We start from the raw sequence: 23,351 nt of genomic DNA on the forward strand, positions 1-23,351 counted from the left end.
GATCTCATTTTTTATGCAACAGGGCCCAGGTCTACTATTCAAAGATCTAATTAGGAAGATCATAATCATTCCAGTTAGTTCTTTGTTTATATTTATCTTCTTTAGTTTTCCCCGTGTATCGTGTTTTCCAAAGAAAGAACATTCACTGTGTAGCTAGCGGATGGGACGTTCCATGCATCATGGCATCATGACTTTTCATAACTTGCAGCGAGTTAAATGATAAGTGATGAGTTCCATGAGATGAGATGATGTTGCTATGGTAACCATGCAAATGAGATCATCCATGACAGGTGGTAGGAAAGTCATCCATGACAGGTGGTAGGAAAGATGGCCTTGTGGAGAAGGGCGGCATTGGACGCCAGTACCAAACCATGCCAGGCAACGGGCATTCGAAAGTGAAAGTAAAAGAGGGCCTACTTTTAACGGTGATGCGAGCTGATGAGACATCCTCCCCGACGTCACTGACGGCCATGCATTCGTACTTGCCCTGATCGGCGGGTTTGGTTTTGGGGATCTCGAGAGAGGCAACGCCGCCCTCATACGTTTGTTTGTGGTCAGGCGTAGGCTCGATCAGTTTGCCATCCCTGTGGAGCGCAGAGCATAACAAAACTTCAAACACTAGACCATGACACACATTTCTCATATTCATCGTCCTTGATATGTCATGATTATGTATTCGTTGTCTATTAGCACGTTGCTGTATGACTAATACAGTCAACCATGCACAAATCAAATCTACTTGAACAAAAGAAATAGCTTCGACTTAATAGAGAACAATCAAACTAAGAGCGATTAAAATCAATAGAACATAAAAAGAAGAGTATTTGAAAATACCTTATACTTAGGTGATTATTCAATTCATGTGAGGTCGCCTAAAGAAAGGTTGACTGTCTTTGCAAATACTAGCTGTGGTATAATTCAGCATCTCGAAGCATTTTAGCATGATTTGACATGAATGTTTTCATATAACGCATTCTGTTCGAATGTGGTATACGATCCGGTACAATACGCATTTTGAATGGCAAAGTTTTGTTAATCCATTGCCAACCGGAATGGACATGCGAAGAATTGTTTGTTGGAAGCAATGGGTTAAAGCTTTAACTCTATATTGACGTGTCTTTTACTAATCCTGCTGGGTTTTGAAATTACGGTCGGAAGTAATTTCAATAATCCAATAACAGCGAGAAAATAGAACTACTCAAAATAGTACAAGTTTATAATTGCACGTATAGACAAGAATTATCAGAGAAAGATAGAAGCGTGTCAGTTTCTTTTATCTTTTCTTGTCGAAAATCATTGGATCATTTTTTCCAACTCCTTAATGAAAACTATTGCAATAAATTGACATAAATAATCAACCTTACCAAAAATATAGCAACTGGTGCAAGCAAGACACTTAGTCTTCGTTAAATGCCGTCTGTGCCAGGGACTTTGGACAATGTGTACACCATTATGGGATTTCCGATGCCAAATAGTACTCAAAGCACACAAAGGGTAAAGGAGATCATTATTCATTCAGAAAGTCCTGGTATACTCACTTGTACCACTCTATATCCGGTGTAGGCTCCCCTGTCACTGTACAGGTTAGTTCAACTGGGGCACCAGCCTTCACAGTCTGAATAATGTGAGAGACAAATTTAATGTCATGTCGTCGCCACAATGTCTTAGCATTATGTCTTGAATGCCGTTCGTATGTGAATATCATGCCAGTCTACATATGACAAATTATCTGGATTTGTCTCACATAACTGTGTAGTTTATGTGAACATCTTCAATTCAATTCAATTCAATTCAGTTTTATTGTCCGTTTCTGGAAAAGTATTTCCTATTTTCTGATTTTTTTTTTGTTGCCTGCTTCAGTGCCTCATATTAGCAAAATAGGCAAACAGCTATTAACTAAAAGCCACTCGTCAAATATTAAAACAGTTTCCCAAAAGCTTTTCTTCACTATTTAAATGCTGCATTGATTTGCCTGAAAGTGACATCTAGCGATCAGTGTCACATTGAAAATAATCAAATTTCACAGTCATTAAAAAGAAAAAGTTTTGCTGCTGTAAAGTGAATTCTCATATCTGTGTACAAAAGGAAGCAATATTGGAAGATTCAATTCAATTCAATTCAATTCACAGAATTCCTCCAGCAGCAAATCTGAATATGAAAAGGTATTTGACTGTACTCCCCCTTGTTTTACACACACGCGCCAAAGTGTATTCATATACACGTATGTGTGCATTAAGGATTAGACATTTGCCTCAGGACTAAAATCCCCCCAAGGTCTTCGTGCCAAATGTTTGTCAACTAACTAATGGTAGGCTCCCTTGAACACCAATAAGGCATATTGACGGTGACGATTACCTGCAATGATGTCTTCACTAAGTTGTATGTATTTTGCGTTTGTTTGTTTGTTTGTTTGTTTTTTGCATGCTTTGTCGAAATAGAAACAAAAAAAAAAAACATATTTTGATGAAGAGATCTCCAACGATTTTGGAAACGTAAGTTCTGTGGAGTTCTTTCCCAAATCTAATCTTTAAATATTGGCATGAAGAAACGTTGCGTCGAGTATATCTTTGTTCAGAAAAAGTGACAGAACTAGATGATGTATGATGTATCTTTTTTTTTTTTTAATAGCAGGACTCAATAAATTTACCCTACGACGTTAAAGATAATACTACTATGAAATTATATTGAACGTTGTTTTTTTTTTTCCTGATGCACGTTCTCTTACATCAGTTTGAGAATCATTTTGAAAATCTGGGACACATTTGTTTAGTCATATTTGCTTTTCCTTTAGTCGAAAGAACACCATGCTCTAAGGTTATTTCTTTATCTGCCAGGCCACAGTACGTCTGATCGATGAAAATGTTGCACCGAACATGAAAGTAAGAGACACAAGTAAAACATTTGTATACCACGGGAAGCCTTTCACTGAGCTTGTACACAATGTATTTTGCAGATACTTGCACCAAAGGTGGTGGCGGCAGTGGAAAAATGAGATGAAAATTATACTGCTGTGAAAACTTAATTCCCCCTTTCAGCTGACAAATATTCCCTTCCCCTTTTCTTTGCCTTTGACTTTACAGGACTCTACATAAATTAAAGACGAAATCCACCCCAAAATAAATAAACTTCAAAAGAAAGAGAAAAGTATTCCCTGCAGAATGATACAAAAAATGATATGAATTGGATAAGAAATAAGGAAGATATGACATTTTGAAATTTCACATTTTTTCGGAAAACATTTCTTGACCAGTCCTTATAAATATTCAAATGAGCGAGTTGATGATTTCATCCCCTCACAATATTTCACGGATATTATATATGAAATTCGGGGGGAAAAAAATCAGCTAATACAAGTAAAAGCATGTTTCCATACCAAGCTATATCAGAGTTAACATTCGTTCTTTTTCATTTTGGGTGGTTGTAAGACAAGTCTTGTATTTGTACAGCTGAAATATGAGATTTTTGTAAGAGCATGACATCGTCAACTTGATGATTTGAATATTCCCAAGGACTGGTCAAGAAATGTTTTCCGAAAAAAAGTGAAATTTCAAAATGTCATATCTTCCTTGTTTCTTATCCGATTTTTTGTAATTTTTATATCGTTCTGTAGGAAATATTATTCTCTTTCTTGATATTTTGGGGTAGATTTCCTCTTCAAGCAATCTGTGAATATCGGAATGGGTGGCGTCATATCATAATTAGACAATGTTGCACAAAGTGCCTCCAAACCTACGAGAGCAAAAGAACGTGACGGTAACAGCAATAGGCCAATGTCACTAAGTAAATACATACATGTACATGTACATGTACATACGTAACGTACATGTACATACCTTTCTGTCATTTCTTAATGTTTGTTTGTTTGTTTGTTTTGTTGTTGTTGTTGTTTGTTTGTGTGTGTGTGTGTGTGTGTGTGTGTGCTGGCAACGGACCGGTGAATATTTTCCCTTGCTGACTTGTATTAGTTCGTATACCCATTGTTTCTTCAGATTCAGAAAACTCATACCTTCACTCAGTTGATACCAACCAAATGTGTTCAGACAAACAACTTGCCAAATCTAGGCTGGACATGCCGACATATTCCAGTAGCGTCAATAATAACGCTGATAATGATGCTTATAATAATAATCATGTCGTCTTGTTTCAGGGTAGCCTCTTTCGTGTTGCCACTGCTCTACCAGAAGGCCCTGCCATTATTATTACCCTAGCAACGGCGTAAATCCATACTGAGGAGTGGGGGGGATGGTCACCATCACCACGATTACAAGCCCATAATCGGACCGGCGCAGCCTTTTTTTTTGGGGGGGGGGGGGTGGGGGGGAGAAGCTTTGTGCCCCCCTCCCCCCCCCCCCCCCACACACACACACACTTTACAGGGATCAGATGCCCCACTCTTTTGCATGAAATATAAAGTGGGAGAAAAGTGGCAGCAATTAACAACATAAAGACTTTTTGTTCTTGTTGCTTTTTTTTTTTGCTTGTCAGACGACTTTCGGCGGAAAATCAGACCTTAAAAGTATGAAAACATTTTTTTTTTTTTGAAATATCTGTGAGAGGGAGCGGAACGACCGAACGGGGGAAGGGTGTGTATGGGGGGGGGGGGGAATATCCCTCTCCCACACGAGGAAGATTTTGCATTTTCAGACCTGAAATTCAGCGATCTGGTGCTCACTTGTGGTGAAAATTTTCTTTTCTTTTCTTTAAAAAAACAATAAGAAAATGAAATATTCACAATATATTATTGAATGACAAAATCGTGGTATTTCAGCTCTTGCTGTGCGACATCACTGTGAAGGCCTACTAAATAATGGGGCCTATCATCGGAGTAGACTCACAGGATTTGATCTTAGGAGGAGCGGTTATGTGAGGGAACGAATCAAGCGAGGGGGGAGGGTATGGTAGGGGGGTTTCCCCCTCCTAGGGTGAAATCTCTTTGCGTTGAAAATTTTGACATTTTTCAATCCCAAAACTGCCGTTTGTAGCTATATTCTTCGCTTTGGAAATTAAGGGGGGCACACCAGGCGCAACTGCTGTCATTCACTGGCAACAACATCAGGAGAATGGCATAGCGATTAAATGCGAGCGAGCGGAGCGAGCGAGCATGAAAATTTTAACATTTTACAGTCTAAAAACTGCCGTTTGTAGCTATACTTTTTCGCTTTGGAAATTAAGGGGGCCGCATCAGGCGCAACTTCTGGCAATTACTGGCAGCAACATCAGGAGAATGGCATAGCAGTTAAATGCGAGCGAGCGGGGCGAGCGAGCTTGAAAATTTTGATACTTTACAGTCCAAAGACTGCCGTTTGTGGCTGTATTTTTTCGCTTTGGAAATTATGGGGGCACACCGGGCGCAAACTGCCGGCAATCGGGCAGCAACATCAGAATGGCATAACGATTAAATGCGAGCGAGGGAAGCAAGTGAGCTTGAAAATTTCGATATTTTACTGTCCCACATGTCCTTTGTGGCTGTACTAGTATTTTTTCCCTTTGGAAATTAAGGGGGGGGGGGGCGCACCGGGCGAAAACTGCTGGCAATTACTGGCAGCATCATCAGGAGAATGGCATAATGATTAAATGCGAGCGAGCGAAGCGAATGAGCTTGAAAATTTTGACATTTTCCAGTCCCAAAAACTGTCGTTTGTGGCTGTATTTTTTCGCTTTGGAAATTAAGGGGGCGCACCGGGCAAAAACTGTTGTAAATTACTGGCAGCAACATCAGGAGAATGGCATAATGATTAAATGCGAGCGAGCGAAGCGAGTGAGCTTCAAAATTTTGACATTTGACAGTCCAAAAACTGCCGTTTGTAGCTATATTTTTCGCTTTGGAAATTAAGGGGGCGCACCGGGCGAAAACTGCTGGCAATTACTGGCAGCACCATCAGGAGAATGGAATAATAATTAAATGCGAGCGAGCGAAGCGAGCTAGCTTCAAAAGTTTGACATTTTACAAGTCCCCAAACTGCCGTTTGTAGCTATATTTTTCGCTTTGGAAATTAAGGGGGGCGCACCTGCTCACAATCACGGCAGCAACATCAGGAGAATGGCATAGCGATTAAATGCGAGCGAGCGGAACGAGCGAGCTTGAAAATTTTGACATTTTACAGTCTAAATACTGCTGTTTTTTTATCGCTATACTTTTTCGCTTTGGAAATTTAGGGGGCACACCGAGTGCAACTGCCGGCAATTACTGGCAGCAACATCAGGAGAATGACATAGCGGTTAAATGCGAGCGAGCGGAGCGAGCGAGCTTGAAAATTTTGACATTTTACAGTCCAAAGACTGCCGTTTGTGGCTGTATTTTTTCGCTTTGGAAATTAAGGGGGCACACCGGGCGCAACTGCCGGCAATTACTGGTAGCAGCATCAGGAGAATGGCATACTGATTAAATGCTAGCGAGCGAAGCGAGTGAGCTTGAAAATTTTGACATTTGACAGTCCAAAAACTGCCGTTTGTAGCTATATTTTTGCTTTGGAATTAAGGGGGCGCACCGGGCGAAAACTGCTGGCAGTTACTGGCAGCAACATCAGGAGAATGAAATAATAATTAAAAATTTGACATTTTACAGTCCCCAAACTGCCGTTTGTAGCTATATTTTTCGCTTTGGAAATTAAGGGGGCGCACCTGCTCACAATCACTGGAGCAACATCAGGAGAATGGCATAGCGATTAAATGCGAGCGAGCTTGAAAATTTTGACATTTTACAGTCTAAAAACTGCCGTTTGTAGCTATACTTTTTCGCTTTGGAAATTTAGGGGGCACACCGAATGCAACTGCCGGCAATTACTGGCAGCAACATCAGGAGAATGGCATAGCGGTTAAATGCGAGCGAGCGGAGCGAGCGAGCTTGAAAATTTTGACATTTTACAGTCCAAAGACTGCCGTTTGTGGCTGTATTTTTTCGCTTTGGAAATTAAGGGGGCACATCGGACGCAACTGCCGGCAATTACTGGCAGCAACATCAGGAGAATGGCATACTGATTAAATGCTAGCGAGCGAAGCGAGTGAGCTTGAAAATTTTGACATTTTCCAGTCCTAAAGACCGTCGTTTGTAGCTATATTTTCGCTTTGGATATTAAGGGCGGCGCACCGGGTGTACCTGCTGTCAATCACTGGCAGCAACATCAAGAGAATGGCATAGCGGTTATGCGAGCGAGCGGAGCGAGCGAGCTTTAAAATTTTAACATTTTACACTCCAAAAACTGCCGTTTGTAGCTATATTTTTCGCTTTTGTTTGTCCCACTTTTATTTGGGAACCATCCCCCCCCCCCCATCGACGCCTCTATACATATTAGGTTGCTTTTGTTAAGTGAAAGATCTGCTGCACACTCTTTGATAAATTAGGGAATATACGTCTATGTCAAAAGTGTACAAAGTTTATCCCTTATCCTGTATAGCGGACCTTTTGCATGTTCATGATTGCAATACAACGATCTGGTGCATAGTTCTGGCGATATTTGGACAATTTTCCATTAAGAAAGTTCGAGATTTGTCCTCATCTCGGGAATTGCTTGGGTGATAAATGATTTGTCTGTCTAAACACTTCCTTTGGGGCGGGGCAAATGCCCCTTTGCCCCCCATAGATTCGACGTCCCTGATCTTCCCTTGGTATGCCCATAGATGTATCCTGACTGAGTCATCAGTCACTGTCGTTTCTCAGGAATGATTCAGGAAATGGAGGGGATTCAATAATTATGGCGATAAAGTTGCTGTTATTGTTTGTTTGTATGTTTTCGTACATATTTTGCAGATGGTCCCCAGTTACTCGCGTCATAGCATGTTTACATGTAGACCTATACTATTTAACGTTGTCAACGCCTGAGTCATACCTTACAGTGTATGTCGATGTTACTTTCTTCGCGAGCGAGCGAAGCGAGCGAGCGCTTGAGAAAATTATACATTTTCCTACAAGATAGAATACTGTTCAGCTCTGTTACCTGTCTGAAGGCCGGCGTACAAACGTCATGCAATATGCCAAAATTGATACAATCACATTTCTGCTTCCTCCATTTTTCCCCTCAAAATTCAGGGGGGGATGATTGTACAGGCCATCCCCCCCTCCTCCATTTCAGGGGGGGATATATCCCCCCCATCCCCCCCGGGATTTACGCCCATGTACCCTAGCGTTGGTACCCATTTATATACCTGAATCGAGAGTGACGTGGTGGGTTAAAAAACAAACAAACAAACAAACAAAAAGTCTGTCCAAGGACGTACGCCCTGGACAGGACTGGAATTCTGCTCCTCCGATTAGGAGTCTGGAGTCTCATCCACTACGCCACAGTGCCCCCACAATTATAAGCATTAATTTCACTATAGATCGTTTTTTTCCCCCGTCATATCTTACCTGATCCTTCAGTTTGTCCACAATGACTGGAGCTACTTCAGTCACTTCTGCTTTGTCAACATCATCCCGAGACACCACGGCTTCTTCTGGCTTCATTGGCTGAACGACGACTTCCACGCCTTCCTCCATCACGGCCTCGGCTTCTTGGGTTTTGGCGATGCTGAGAACTGCCTCCGTCTCCTCCGGAACCACTTCCTTCGGTAGGACAATCTCAGCTGTTTCTCGAGGTGCCTTGTCAAACTCAATCTCGATCCGGGTCTTCTGATCCTCCGGTGCAGGCTCTTTCTCCTCGGGAACAACTTCTTTGGGAAGGACAATTTCAGCTGTTTCTCGTGGGGCTTTTCCTGGCTGCAGCTCGACCATGGCCTTCTGGTCCTCTTCTTTTCCAACCCCAATGGTAGGTTTGGTTGCTTCTGGTTTGACCTCTTCAGGAATAATGTCGACGGCAGCCACCTCGCTCGGTTGTTGTGTTGGCTCCGTAACGGCCATTTCCATTGACACTTCAACGGGAGCAAGGTCCGCTTTGGCAAGGTCAATTTGGGGTTTCGCTGGTTCAACGGTCACTGCTGCCTCCTCGAGGGGAACCTCTTTGGGTTCAGCTTTCACCACTCCCACATCCGGCATGTCCTTCGGCATTTCATCTGATGGCAAAGCCTTTTCTTCAGGAAGTTTCTTCTCGGGCTCTCTTCTTTCATCGGGAGCTTTCTTGGTAGGTTCTTCGGGAGCTTTCTTGGCAGGTTCTTCGGGAACTTTCTTGGCAGGTTCTTCAGGAGCTTTCTTAGCAGGTTCTTCAGGAGCTTTGGGTCTCTTCTTAAGTATTGCTCTAGCCTTGGGCGACTTGATCTCTTCCTCTTCCTCTTCAACAGTATCAAGAAGAATTCTCCTACGATACTCTACATCTGGTCGTTCTAAAGGTCTGATCAGAACTTGAGGCTTCTTTTCCTTCTTCTTCTTCTTTTTCTTTTTCTTCTTCGCCTCTTCAGGTTCGGGCTCTTGGTCTAGGTCTGGCTCCTTACCCTCTTCGGCAGGTTGCTGTGGCTCGTCTTGTTCCAGGCTGTACTCGTCTTCCATATCCTCATCGGTGAATTCCTCTTCTTCCTCCTCCTCGTCCTCGAAGGGGGCACTGTCTGAAGGTGCCTCATCAACAGTGATGGATGAAGGCTCTTCTTCTTCTTTGTCATCTCCCTCTGGCTCTTTCTCAGGTCGAGGAGCCTCTACAGGGATCTCAGCAGCTGGCGGAATGGTCTTAGGTTTGTCCGCCACCTCGGCCATGACCTCTTGCGGAAGCGTCGTTGGCTTTTCAGGAATTTCAGGCTGTAACCCTGGTGGAATCTGAACGGTCACTTCAGGTAATTCTCCAGGAAGCGCTGTTTCTGTGGGCAATTTCGTCTCCGGTTCCTCCTTCGGTGCGATTCCAATTTCCACTGTGACCTCTCCAGCTTTTTCTTCCGGTATCGGTGCAGGTTCTGTAGGTTGAAGAGAGTCGGTACCAATTGAGTACATGACGTCAGAGACTGGATGGGGCCTGATAGTCCATGCAAATGATGGCCAAAACCAACACCTTGTGAACAGAGTAGTGACGGTCATGGCTAGCAGGATGAAGGTAATGATGATGAGGATGATAATGATGCACACGGTGCTCACTCAACCATGCAAGGAATGATGCCGAGGGATGGAATGTGACGTCGTGAAATGGGGTTCAAACAGGTGAAGAAAGTTCAGACGCAAGCACTGTTCTTGTGTTCGTGCCGATGCTTTTTCCTTTCCATTTTTTTTTTGTTACAATAAATCACTTTGCTGTTGTTGTTGAATTTCTAGTAGGTTGTATGTGTATTTTCCAGGTCTAAATGATATATATATATATATATGTAACTTATAGGAAGACGATGTGTCCTTATTATCATGTCCGTGTGTATCCAGATAATAATGTATTGATTTAGTGTTATTTAGTGTCATTTGAAAAGGTGACTTGTGATCGATTTGAAAGAAATTGTAATCGAATTTTAAGGCGCACAACTTTTGCCATGCAGAGTTGTTTACGGAAAGTATAGATTGATGAATGGTTTGGAATTCAAAAGGAAAGGGGTGATGATCGAAATCCAAACCGTGTGATCCAAACACGTGGTGATTGGTAGTCCAAGAACGTGCACTTCTCTGACAACGCACAAAAAGGACTTCAAACTCTAACGTACACATGTGAGAACATACATTATTACACACACACACATTTATACAAATGCAAACGCAAAACGCAGCACAAGCTCTCAAAAACGTAACACGTGACATCAAACAATGACAATGACAGACAAAACTAGAGCTTAACATAACAATACATGGTTCGTCATGCAGTGAGGGAAAAAATCCAACTCTGGAGAGTGATTAAAAGTCTTCTTTTTATGAAAGAGGAACATCTCACATACTGACACCACACACACACACACACACACACACACTGCCAGGAATTAACATCATCTATTCGGTATCGATCTCTCCCTCCCTGTCGATATTTCCTCCGCCGAAAGAAAGACGGAAATAGTGATCTTAATCACACTTTGCTCTCTTCCCAAGGGCTATGCATTACATACGCTCCGTATTCATTGAAACATTAGGGAAAAACCGTAATATTAATACATTATTATACAGTAATATATTGACATCATTTTTTCCCGACATGTAACATTTATGTTCTAATAAATCCGAAATATTTGCAACAAGTTTGAAGTACTTGCATCGAGCAATGGATTGCCCCCGAGAAGAGAACAAAGTGCAATATTTCATTACCAGTATTTGCTCTTCAAAATCACAACTTCCCGAATGTTAGTATCGGGTCACATCTCGCATTCAATCAAACATCATGCAAACGCATGGAGGAGAAACACATTTCCTAGAGAGAATTACTGCATCAGAATGTTTTCACTTTAAGGGTCCATGCAATGCAAATGCATGTTGAATCGACTTGATTCATGATATCGTGATCATCACTTGTATGGCCAAAGGAATATCTAGATATGTGTCATGTATCTATTAATAATACCGTAGTTCTACTAGTTTTCTTACTTCATATTACTTGGATACGCCCGCCAAAAAACCCTCTCAAACGAAGATTCTGCGTGTGACATCATCGGCGAATTATCGCTTAAGTGTTTATATGATTAACAAAAGACATTGAAACACACCCTCTCGTAGACTGTGTACAACTCAAATGTTTCCCTGCAATGTCTTCTTGTTACCAGTACTTAAAGGGAAATCCAGTCCAAAAACAAGTTAGTCTGATTTAAAAAAAAAAAAAGAAGTAAAATCTTACGAATTCAATGGAAAGAATTTGACTGAAATCTGAAGACAAATAGGGAAGTTATGAAATTTTACATTTTTGCTGCAAATGTCTGCAAAACAGTTCTTGTACAGTGAATATCAGTATGCCAATAAGTGAGATGACCATGTCATAACCTTACAATTTTCCTTTGTGTACAAAAAATGATGAAATTCAATGTTTCTGTCATTGAAGTCTGAAACATTATGTTATTCCTGGTTGAATAACTTCAGAATAGTGCTCCGTTAAATATATATCAGGATTTGAGCCTTGGGCATGATTGCTTTTGAATGAAAAACTGGAAATTTCAAAATTTTATGTACAAACTATATGGCAAGTTGTGAGGGTATGACATGCTCACTATGCCATTATTTTGCATATTCATTATTGACCGTTCAAGAACTGTTTCCTCAAAAATGTGCAAAACTTCAAAATGTCATAACTTCCTTATTTTTCATCCGATTTCGATCAAAATTTTAATGCTGAACGTGTAATATTTTACTCTTTCTTATCAGACTAACTTATATTTGGACTGGATTTCCCCTTTAAGCAATGATTGACAGATATTGTACCTGGCAGAATCATGATTGAGAAAGTTTTGCTTTTTTTATCATGGGTGTATCTGGGTAATTTGAAGAAAAATGATAGAAAAATGATTATAAAACATTAGGTACGTATTCAAATATTCATTTGGCCATGTAAATGTTGTTGAGGGTATCATGAATCAACTCAATTCAACATGCATTTGCATTATATAGTTCTTATAACTTGTAGCGATATTGATGATTTCCTATAAAGATGTGTGCATGCAAATGTATATTTATCCTAGCAAATCTGGGATTATGAAATGGCCGGTTGTTGGGGGTACCACGAGGACTGAATTAAAGTATGATCATACATAAGATCAAACAGTGTGAGAATCTAGCCTTGTCTGTAAATACCTTGAGCAAACATCCCTTCAGTGCGTGCAGAAAAGTAGTTAGATAAACTAGCAGAAAGAGCAGAAGCCACAATTGCTAATCTTGAGGTGGGAGGTGTGTATGTACACTAGTCCTGCTTACCAGTGAAAGCACTTAAAAGCCAAACATGAAAATCCCACATTACGCATAAAATCGTGACAAATCTAATTCATGTTAGATCACAACAGTTTATCTGACAGACATCCACCATCCCAAGGTGTTAACATACAGAGCCGGTAATTTCTAATATTTGAAAATATCAATTTGCCAATTTGCTGATTTCTAAGAAGTTTGTTTTTGTATTTGTTTTCTTTTTTGCCAATTTACGCAGATGCCTAGAAAGTGAGCTGGCACAAAAAAGGGCAAAGTTTTAGTCGAGTCTTGTGTGCTTTGTTGTTTTGTTTTACTGTTGAGTATAAAGTGAGGGGGAAAATGCAAGAGTGTGACAGACTACTTCTATTGGACCTGTGAGTACTTCCCTTGGATAATGTGCTCTTGTTAAAAGGGCTTGCTCAAAAACCTTAAAGCATGCTTGAAAGGTCAGTAAAGACACAACAAAACACAAACAACACGACAGACAGGCCAAATAAGATGAGTAGGCAACGTATCAATACATTCCACATGTACCATGTCTGTTATTATTACTGAACAAAAACGGTAAAAAGACATATCAGATGTTGTACACGCCATAGTACTGAAGCTGCAAACGGGCGTTGACCTCTGAATATACTGTTATAAATTTTGATGAATACAATGCCCTTGCCTGGTCAAAAGAGTATGTACACCTGTAACCATTTTTTTTATAACCCCTAATAGCCAGAGATTAATACTACAAAACATGAATACTGTGGATTGTACATTTACACAGATTAAGTAGAGATTTAGCGCAGTACTGCAATACCTTCACATTTCTCTAAAGCATTTGTATATCCTAAGCAACCATTTTGGCACATGGGCCTGTTAGAAATATGTATAGAATTATAGTTTTATATGCGAATCAGATTGATAAATATAATTAATATCTATATCTATTGCTAGAATATATATCCCAGTTTGCAATATGTACACACAAGTGAAGTCAAAACTATATGCCTAATTATATTACACACGCAGGTTTCAACTACATTTGTCTTTTGACATAAAAAAGTGCTGAAGAATTACTTCAACCAAAGATTCTTCTTAAACCTTCCTGAAAAGATTAAAGGAAGTGTAGGATTAAAACAGGGCAAGTTTTGCACAAATCTCTGCATAAGAGTACAGACCAGAGCTCTCTAAAATAGCAGCAAAAATAACCTACATTTGAATCTCAAATCTATCAAGCAGAAGGACCTTAAAAAATAAACAGACGGGAGTGGCACAGATTTTCCACCAACTGACATGATTTGATTGATAAGGTTTGAAAAGCTGACAGATAACGTGTTACAGGCACAAAAAGCAACAACTACACTCTAATCCAAAATTTTCCCAAATTTGTATCCAAGTCACAGTATCTAGACAGGGAGAAGGTGCTATAGAAATGCTCTGATAGACAACTACGCGACATAATCTTGTTGAGTTGTTAATATTACTGTCACATATAAAGAGAAGCATAAGGTGAGATCTCATTGTAATGTGCACATACCAAAATTAGTGGCCTTGCCAAAATATGTGAACAAGGTAAGAAATCCCCAGAAGTCATCTACAAGCATGCATTATAATCAACAAAATGCAGGACAGAAACATATCACTAAAGGGCTCACAGACTGCTAGAAATTACAGGAATGAGTTTGAGAGAAAACAGAATACAAAAGTACCTCCTACATAACAGAAATATTAACAATCAATACTGAAACATACATATAAATGACAATACTACATGAAGACAAGAAAAGATCATGAAACTACTTTTCAAAATAGAACAAGAACTTAAGTAGAGCAACGATCAATACCAGTCATTCACTAAACAAAATGAATACCTGCTTGGAACTAATCCAATTACAAATACACATATCAAATGCATCTTTACACATACATGTAGTATGATCCCAAATGTGTACTACAATCACAGATACAAGTTGCACATGCAAACATCTTTTTCATGGAATGGTGATGATTTTACAAACATTCATATAATGCTAACTAGCACTGAATTTACAACATCAGATTCAACGCTGGCATTCAACTATTACAGTACACCGAAGGACTTTCATAGGACAAACATGCTTTACAGTCAAAAACTTCACATTTGTTAGCCTCTGATTCACGACACTTGGATGCAATGTGAACGAGGCAGTCATGGTCAGAAAGGTCAAAGGTGAATTCTGTCACATCCATTGGTCACTCTGATGCAAAAGTGAACACACACAATACAACTGAGCACAACATTCATTAAAACAAAAAACATTTCCCTTAATACATTCAATGATATCAAATGCTACCACATGCTTCTATAAGCACATCAGGTCTTGAGTTGAAAAATGCTGAAGGTATTATAAAGCTGGCAAATATTCACAGGAGGAAACAAAATGCTATCTATACTAGTAGTCATTTAGTTTTGAATACTGTGGTACTTCCCTCCTTGGAAACATTTATCATAGGAGGTTAAAATTGACAGTCATGATTTGATAACTTTTGGGATGTCAAAATGATACACAAGTGACTATACGATCACAGATTAACTTTCAAAATTAAAGTGAAACATATCTTTCCTTCTGCAAAATAAGCGTTGGATAGCTGTCCATCAATAAATTCTTTAAAATTTAGTCAGCTCATATTTCATAAACTGATGATATGATTTTATCAAAACAATGATTTCACAAAACTGATTTTATGTGCTGCCTGTTTTCTCAAAAATGATATTTTGTTAAACATCAAAATGAAATTGTCATACTGAAGTGGCAAGTCACCTAGACCTCAGACAACAGCAATAACAAAGGAATAGAGCTTGGCTGTTGTTTGGTTTGATTGCATGTTATTTTAAATTTGTTAATGTCAATGATGTAACAGCATATCTTAATTACACTACACTAAAGTGACATTAACTCAGAATCTTTAAAGGAAAATGACTGCAGCATGAAATAAAATCTTTTAAGTATTCTTTCTTTATCTATTTGTGTATTGAATGCAAAGCATGCAAACACACACACTGAACGAAGACCATCCACATAAAAAGAAGGACATAATCATTTGTCACTAGAAAATTACACTATAGTACTCTAATCTTCTATTAGCATGCATGCTATTTATACAGAAAAAGTCTGTTCACAGAAATTCTACAATTCTATTAACAGCCATTATCTTTTCAAGAGATGGAATGTTCCCTTCATTAAACTATTAAAATCCTAGCACAAATATTTCTATTCTAGAGGTCCTCTTCCATTGTTCTCTTTATATGTTTGAAATGCGTATTTTGGTTCCCTGGTTCAGAGGTTGGTGACTGAAACAAATATAAAATTGAGGTGCAGACTTCTCTAATTCACATTTCAAGAAATGCCAGTTTACATTACTGACATTGTTTGTACAAAACATTGGTGTGCTTTTTCCTGGCATACTGAATCATTTACAGCTTTGCATAAAGCACAATATAATTCCTGAGTTATTTTGGATATTTGTGACTGTACACTTTGAACACAATATTGCCAAATTGTTTTCTGCAAGACAGTTGTATTAATGAATGCACATAGTAAATACATCCAGCTCCAAGTTTGTAATGCTTGTTTGTAGGAAGAACTACCAAAACAAGGACAGATTTATGTAAATGCTCTTCCTTTTTCCCCCCCATTCTTTATCAGTATGAGGCAGTCTGAAAAGGCAATATTTTAGCGACCATTTCAATAAAGGTTTCACATTTGTAGACATCTGTCATTCAACATTTTATTTCATATTTTGGAAGTTCACGACACAGACACAATTACTTTCAAGACATCACAGTCAGTGCAGAGAATACATCCACAGAAATAAATTCTACATGCCAGTCGTTTGTCATGCTTGCATGTTACTGAGTCCAATTACAGGTAGATGAGGGAAAAAAGAGGGAGGGGCCTATGGTGAGGTGGTCGTCATAGAAACAAGACCACATAGCACATGGCAATGAAGATAGCCAAGAAGGCCACCAGGTCCCATTCCACCAGCTGGGCTAGGGCCACCATACCTTCAGGCATCGAGGGCTTGGTCTCCAGGGTGGGCCGGTCTTCAGCCATCTCCATCGGTGCCTCTTCTAGCTCTGTGGGGTTTAACAAACACACAAGCACACACACACACACAGACAAACACAGACATTAACACAAACAAAATAAACAGAAATATTACAATATTCAGTTAGATCACTCCAGTTATTCCTGTAGTTTGCTATCTATCTTTGAGCGTTGCTAGCTAAGTTATCTTTTGACTATCTCATTCATCACTTTCACTGTAATAAGAGCCAAGTGTCTCAGAGACTGGGTTGTGAAATTGTTGAGAAGGACTACATCTTTGTTACCAGCCATAGTACTGTCACCAATAAATATTTCAGATTACACATGACAAATACAATTATTTCAGGATGTATATACTTATCAAATATGCCTAATGAAAAGTAACATCAAATATGTAATTATCAATATGATATTAATGAAAGAATTACTTGAATAATGTCCAGCATTATCACCTCATGTATCAGTACTTTGTGCAGCATTACTGCAATTTCAAACAGTTTCTTCTTTTGTTTTGTTTTCTGTTTTTTTGTAACCGATGTGTCTTGATCTGTCATCCATATGGCACAAAATGGTGGACCTGGGGGGCATTTCATAAAGCATTTTGGTCGGATATTTTTCTGACAAACTGTTACAAGCTACTGAAATCCTTGCGTCTGATTGGCTGAGAGCAAATTTGTTCGACAACTTTGTCGGACAAAATGCTTCATGAAATGCCCCCCTGGTCTCTGTATGCATAACTAATCTATGTTTAATACTCATTGTCTTGAATGTAAATAAAGTCATGATACTTCTTTATTTCTAACAGCAACATCTCGTAACTCACCCTTTTCTGTAGGCAGGTGAACCACCACCTTCTCTGTCGGCTGGCTGACCCCAAACTTGTTGGCCGCGCTGACCCGGAAGGAGTACTCCTCGCCCGGCCTCAGGTCAGCGATGGTGAACAGCGGCGCGCTGAGTGTCTCGGCGACAGTCCTCCAGACGTTGGTGCCCGCTTCCAGCATCTCCACCAGGTAGGAGGAGACTTCTTGCCCCTCCTCCTCAATGACAGGAGTCTGCCATGTGATGGTGGTGGAGCGAGGGGTCACTTGGCTGGGGGACAGGTTGCGGGGCGTGGCCGGTATGTCTGGTAGGGAGCCAAGATTACAGGGAAATGCACTTACCAATCTCCACAGCAGTTGCAGTGTAAGGGATGATTTAGCTGATGAATTATGCAGTTGGTAACTGCTAGAATGTTGCATTTAGTATTTGAAAGGTCAACTGTACAAGTCTGACACCTTTTTACTCCCAATAAAGGCATCAATTACACTGAATCACCTTATCACCTGTCATCTCACCAAGTAGGAAAATGCTTTTTATCCTTTTAATGTACATGTAGTTGTTATAATGGATATGTCATACACAGCATAACACACAAATATACCTACTGTATCTAGACAAGTATATATAAACATATACATGTATTCTCATAGTATATACAAATTTATATAATAGAGAGAGAGAGAAAAAAAAAACCATGGACAAGATGTATGTAGTGAGATCTTTTATAATGTATTCTAATGAGCAGATAAATCACTATACCATTATACTTTATTCTGAAGTCACAAATGTCATATAATACAAAGCATGAAAAAGAGAACTCTCTTTTACAATCTACTCAATACCATCTACAAAGAGCCTATAATGCGAGACGCATCCTCAGTGGCAGCTGCCTCATATCAGCTCTGCACTGAAACCAGCTCCTTAGACGGATTAGTTTCAGAAGGGATTTCAGTGAGATGTGACCACACTGCCAAACATTAAAACAGGATGCAAGTGTTCATATACTATTAGCAGTCTTGCACCAATTGTGGACAAGCTGCGCATCAGCTCCGGACTTGGTGTGCAACATGTGGCCAAAGCGAATGCAGTATTAGATCCTTGCACAATCTAAGAACAAGGAGGCTATCTGCTCTAAGAATGCACACAAATGCATAAGTCTTGCAAAAATGCTTGTCATAAAGAAAAGTGAGAAAGCTAAGAAATAGCAGGACTTGTACTAATGCTCTAGCTTGGCAGAGTTGAAAAAAAAACAACAACACACAACTGCTGAGAAATGTACAACATGTACTTGCAAATTCTGGAAACTGCTCAAAACCAATAAAGAAGGAAATATGAATCTCACACAGAGATGAAAAGATAGCGAGCCATTCATGATAAAACATGATTGTGGAACAACAATGCAAACTTTCTAAATTTTTCTTCGGAAATCATACGACATGAATGACATACTATACCTTTGTAAAGTCTTTCTCGGTGGCCTAGATGGAAATGAGAAAGCAATGGAGAAGAAGAGTGAGGTGAAAAGCACATTGAAGTGAAATTACCTATGACCGTGATGCTGACTTGGAGTTCATCCCGTGCCAGCTCATTCTCCACCACTACCGTGTATTTGCCCGCATCACTCATCTGGGCCTTGGAGATGAAGAGTTGAGTGGTCTCGCGTGTCGTTTCCACGGTGACGCGCTCTGTCGTTTCCACCAGCACTGAGTTCCGGTACCACGTGACCGTGGGCTCGGGGAATCCCGCGATGTGGATGTCGACAGAGACGGACTCACCACGTCGTACAGAGATGTTCTCGGGACCATCTCTGATTTGGGCGGGGACTGTTGCATGGCAACACGGTGAAAGAGCAGCGTGATGGCGGAGAAGATAAAATGAGGGAACAATGGAAGTGCATTTTTGTTTGCTTTGCTATTTTCATGAAGCAATGAAAAACTGGCAATTTCTTGTGGGAGAAGTAATGTCAGCATGAGCACGATTAGCAAAGATATTTCACAAATCAAAAATAAAGTCTCTAGTTACACACAATCTTCCAATATGGCTTCCTTTTGTACACAGATAATGCCCATGAGAATTCACTTTACAGCAGCAAAACTTTCTCTTTGTTTGTGACTGCATAATTTGATTATTTTCAAAGCAACAGTGAATGTTTTTCTATTTTGTTTATTAAAAATCTAGGTATGCTAGCTTCAGATAAATCAACGCTACATTTCAGTCGTGAAGAAAAATTTTTGGGAAACTGCTTTAATATTTGACGAGTGGCTTTAGTTGTTTGCCTACTTTGCTAATATGAGGCACTGAAGCAGGCAAAAAACAAAACAAATCAGGAAATAGGCACTGCTTTTTTGAAAGGGGAGCATATGGTGTATAAGGCAGATGTAGGTTGTGGCAACAGTTAATTAGAACTTAAAGAGAAGAAACTAAAGAGCAGCTGTAGGGTTGTTTGTTTTTGTTTTTTACTGATAGGAACAAATAAACTTGCAAGTAGCATTTTGCATGTGTTTATTTCAAAATAGCAGCATTATACTATAAGTCACGCTAGATTCATTTTTTTTCTCTATTATAGTAATCATCAATGTTTGGAAACATTTTTAAGTCTGTAGTCCCATTATGAAAATTGAAACTTCTGAAAAATGTTTTGATCGTACTACCAGTAATTGCCTCGCAGGAGTAGATGATAAATTAACTTATAATCTACTGAAGGCTTTTGTGTCTTGTGTTAAATCTATGAGGATGACCTTATAATGGATGCAATGAGATAATAATTTTAACCACTAACATCTTGAATTATTCAAATGCCATGATAATATGCAATGTTCAATGATTTTATCACTATTATAGAGTACAATACATTAACAGCTCACGTTTCCTCAGACTTGCTTTACTTATCTATATTCTAAACTAATCACATTGTAAATCTACATCCACATAATGACATTACAAATTACAAACATGAGAAGTTAGTTAGGATAGCTGCTCTGAATTAATGAAAGACTGCCTGGAAAGGACCGAACAAACCAATGAGTTGAGCGCAGTGTGTGTACCACTAGTGAGCTAGTCTACCATGAACCAGTGAGGAAGATGATACATGCATATCACACACCTCTTGAAAGCACACTGAACAGTGAAACAAATCAAATGCTGACATTAACTCACAACACTATCATGCAGTCATCGACAATTATTCTCACACATAAAATTCCACAGCTTGCATCATTTCACACATAAAAATCATTGATTGTTTTCAAAACACAAACAGACCTAATATTTCAATGAAACCAAAGTTCAATCATATGAATGAAATATTACAACTTCCATCATCTGTTTTAAAATCAAATATTGCTACCAACTGCTTATATGAAATGCAGGTGGTTATATACCAGATTAAGCTGTTTGCATTGCACTTATATGTCTCAGTAAATAATCCTGGCATATTAATGAATTCATCACAGTCTGACCATGTTGGTTAACACTATTGTATGTCCAACATTAATTTTGCATCCATAGGTTGTATGCATGTGAAATTTGTGCACATTTGATTCATTGACACACACAAGCTGAATTGAAGTATCGTCAAATAAACATTTTAGTAATAGAGCCGCAAAATGAGATATATGCTATAAAACCTATTAAAAGAAAAACCATTTTTCATTTTGCTAATCCCTGCCATATGCACTCTAGGTGAAATCCATGCATGCATTCACCACACACATATTCCTTGCAGCAATATTTTCATCTGATAACACATATACTCAATTGTTATAATCATTTCACATGGTAAGATAATGAAAGTTTGAAGGAATAAGTAGTAGAGGAAAGGGAATGATTTGATATTTTTATTTTTTTAAAAAAAGGTCAATGAAACAAAGAAACATTGTCTATGCATTCAGGACAAATTGCTCAAAGCATTCTCATTAGTAAAACATAATTTCACAAACAAACAAACATAACATTTCACACAATAAGACAAAACAAGCAAGGTGTATTCTTTCAGAAATTTTAATTTCTCCCTGATCCTGAAAACTTTTGTATAAGAGCTAAAAACCATCCTTTATAGTATACCATTTTACAGAAGGAAATGCATCTATACACCTATACAATAAAATGTATATGATATGATAACATTCATATCTTGCAATATACATGCAGATGATATACCTTACCGATATAGTGTCTAAATATATATTTGTATTCTCTTTACAAATCAAACTGCAGCATTAATCATCAAAGAACTTATGAAGAGCTAAGAATATACATGCATGAACTGCAGACATGTGTTGAATAACAAAAATCTTAAAAGAACAGCCCAATTACATCCCATTCTATTTCTTCCCCAGCAAACAAAATGAATCCATGTCTATTTTTCTCTTCATTTTATATCATTTACTCATTTTTATTTCAAGGAGAGAATAAGCTTATCATATTTTCCATCTTGGTTCAATTCTTGTCCTCTTCCTTCCTTCATTTCTGCCCAACTCAATTTCAGAAGTAAACACACGAAACACATAATTTATATGAGTGTATCTGTTTAAAATATTTATCAACTCATTAATCCTTTGATACAAAGCCATTTCAGGTGTTGGTTCTTATTGGAATTTACATGAGTTGGTAATTTGAAGCATTCAATCCTTCATATTTTGCTTTAAGTTATCTGTTTTCAACAACAAAAAAGAAAAGAAAAGATAAGAAGAAAGAACAGACTAAGACAATTTCTAATAGAGTAAAATTTCATTATTACTACTTTTACAGTACTGAGGCATGTCAAAGGAAAATGTTGGTATGCCTTTTTTACAATAAGAATCATGCAAATCTAAGGGTTTAGATATAAACCGAAGATTTCTGATGCAAACCTGGAACATAATTAGAGATTATGGTTTAACTTTCTTTGACACTGGACCAACTAACATCCATGTAAAAAGGCAATCAAAGAAAATGGACAACCCAAGCATGTAGAAGTCACTAGCATTTGAAGGTAAGGTATTCTGCATTTAGCAGATCAATTTTCTCCATGATCACTTGATTCACAAACATCTACGACAGAGCTGGTTATACCAACAGTACATCAATACACACAAAACAATGCATTCTGAAGTTTAGAAAGCACAACCAATTAAATATAGGCAGTTGTGACTTGGAAACAGAAGAATGCTATTATATGTGACTGCTTGATTTGAAGGAAAATAAACACTACAGTGCATCCATTCCAGTGTGATAATGGAAACATACTATCATGCAACTTGCTCTCTACAGTAAGCATGCACATTAAAGTCTTAAAGATGCATACCTAAACTCATGCAATTACGCATACCAGTACCACGTACAATGCATCATAAAGCACATTGACATATAATTATTTTAGAAAAAGCTACCCAATCATTGGTTATCGTCACATATTGATGAACAAAGAAATTCTGCCATCGTGTTCATGAGAAAGACATTGAATCATTTCCAATTCATTGTTTACTCAATTCACGAAGCACTGCTCTTCTAGATTCAACCTGTCATTGACCAAAGTAAGGTGTGGAAATATCAAAGATAATTTGCCTCATAAAAACACTCGGGTGTAAGTATAAAAATGCAGATTGTGGTCCATATAAAGCTTAATTTCATATCTGGTATTTTTGTTGATCTGGTGTCGGCAATAAAATTGTACTAAAATCTCTGCATAATTTTCCGTTCAGTAGAGAAGAAAATCACTTCGACCAAATATTTGATAATCAAATCTTTTTGGGGGACATACAAAGTGT

The 23,351-nt window shown here is 38.7% G+C and overlaps 1 protein-coding gene across 1 annotated transcript in view; it reads right to left on the reverse strand.

Annotated features, from left to right (window-relative positions):
- Window positions 1–1,534: 1,534 nt before the first annotated feature.
- The window catches only part of LOC140245281 (myopalladin-like), a 39,637-nt gene continuing 17,820 nt past the window's right edge, over window positions 1,535–23,351 (reverse strand). Inside the window, exons 12-16 of the mRNA XM_072324865.1 lie at window positions 19,149–19,427; window positions 17,609–17,908; window positions 16,743–16,814; window positions 8,345–9,810; window positions 1,535–1,615 (exon numbers count right to left, since the gene is read on the reverse strand). Of these exons, the coding sequence (XP_072180966.1) occupies window positions 1,535–1,615; window positions 8,345–9,810; window positions 16,743–16,814; window positions 17,609–17,908; window positions 19,149–19,427 (2,198 nt within the window). The remainder of the gene's footprint in view (window positions 1,616–8,344; window positions 9,811–16,742; window positions 16,815–17,608; window positions 17,909–19,148; window positions 19,428–23,351) is intronic.

The sequence above is a fragment of the Diadema setosum genome, chromosome 22 (genome assembly GCF_964275005.1).
Source record: "Diadema setosum chromosome 22, eeDiaSeto1, whole genome shotgun sequence".
NCBI lineage: Eukaryota > Metazoa > Echinodermata > Echinoidea > Diadematoida > Diadematidae > Diadema > Diadema setosum.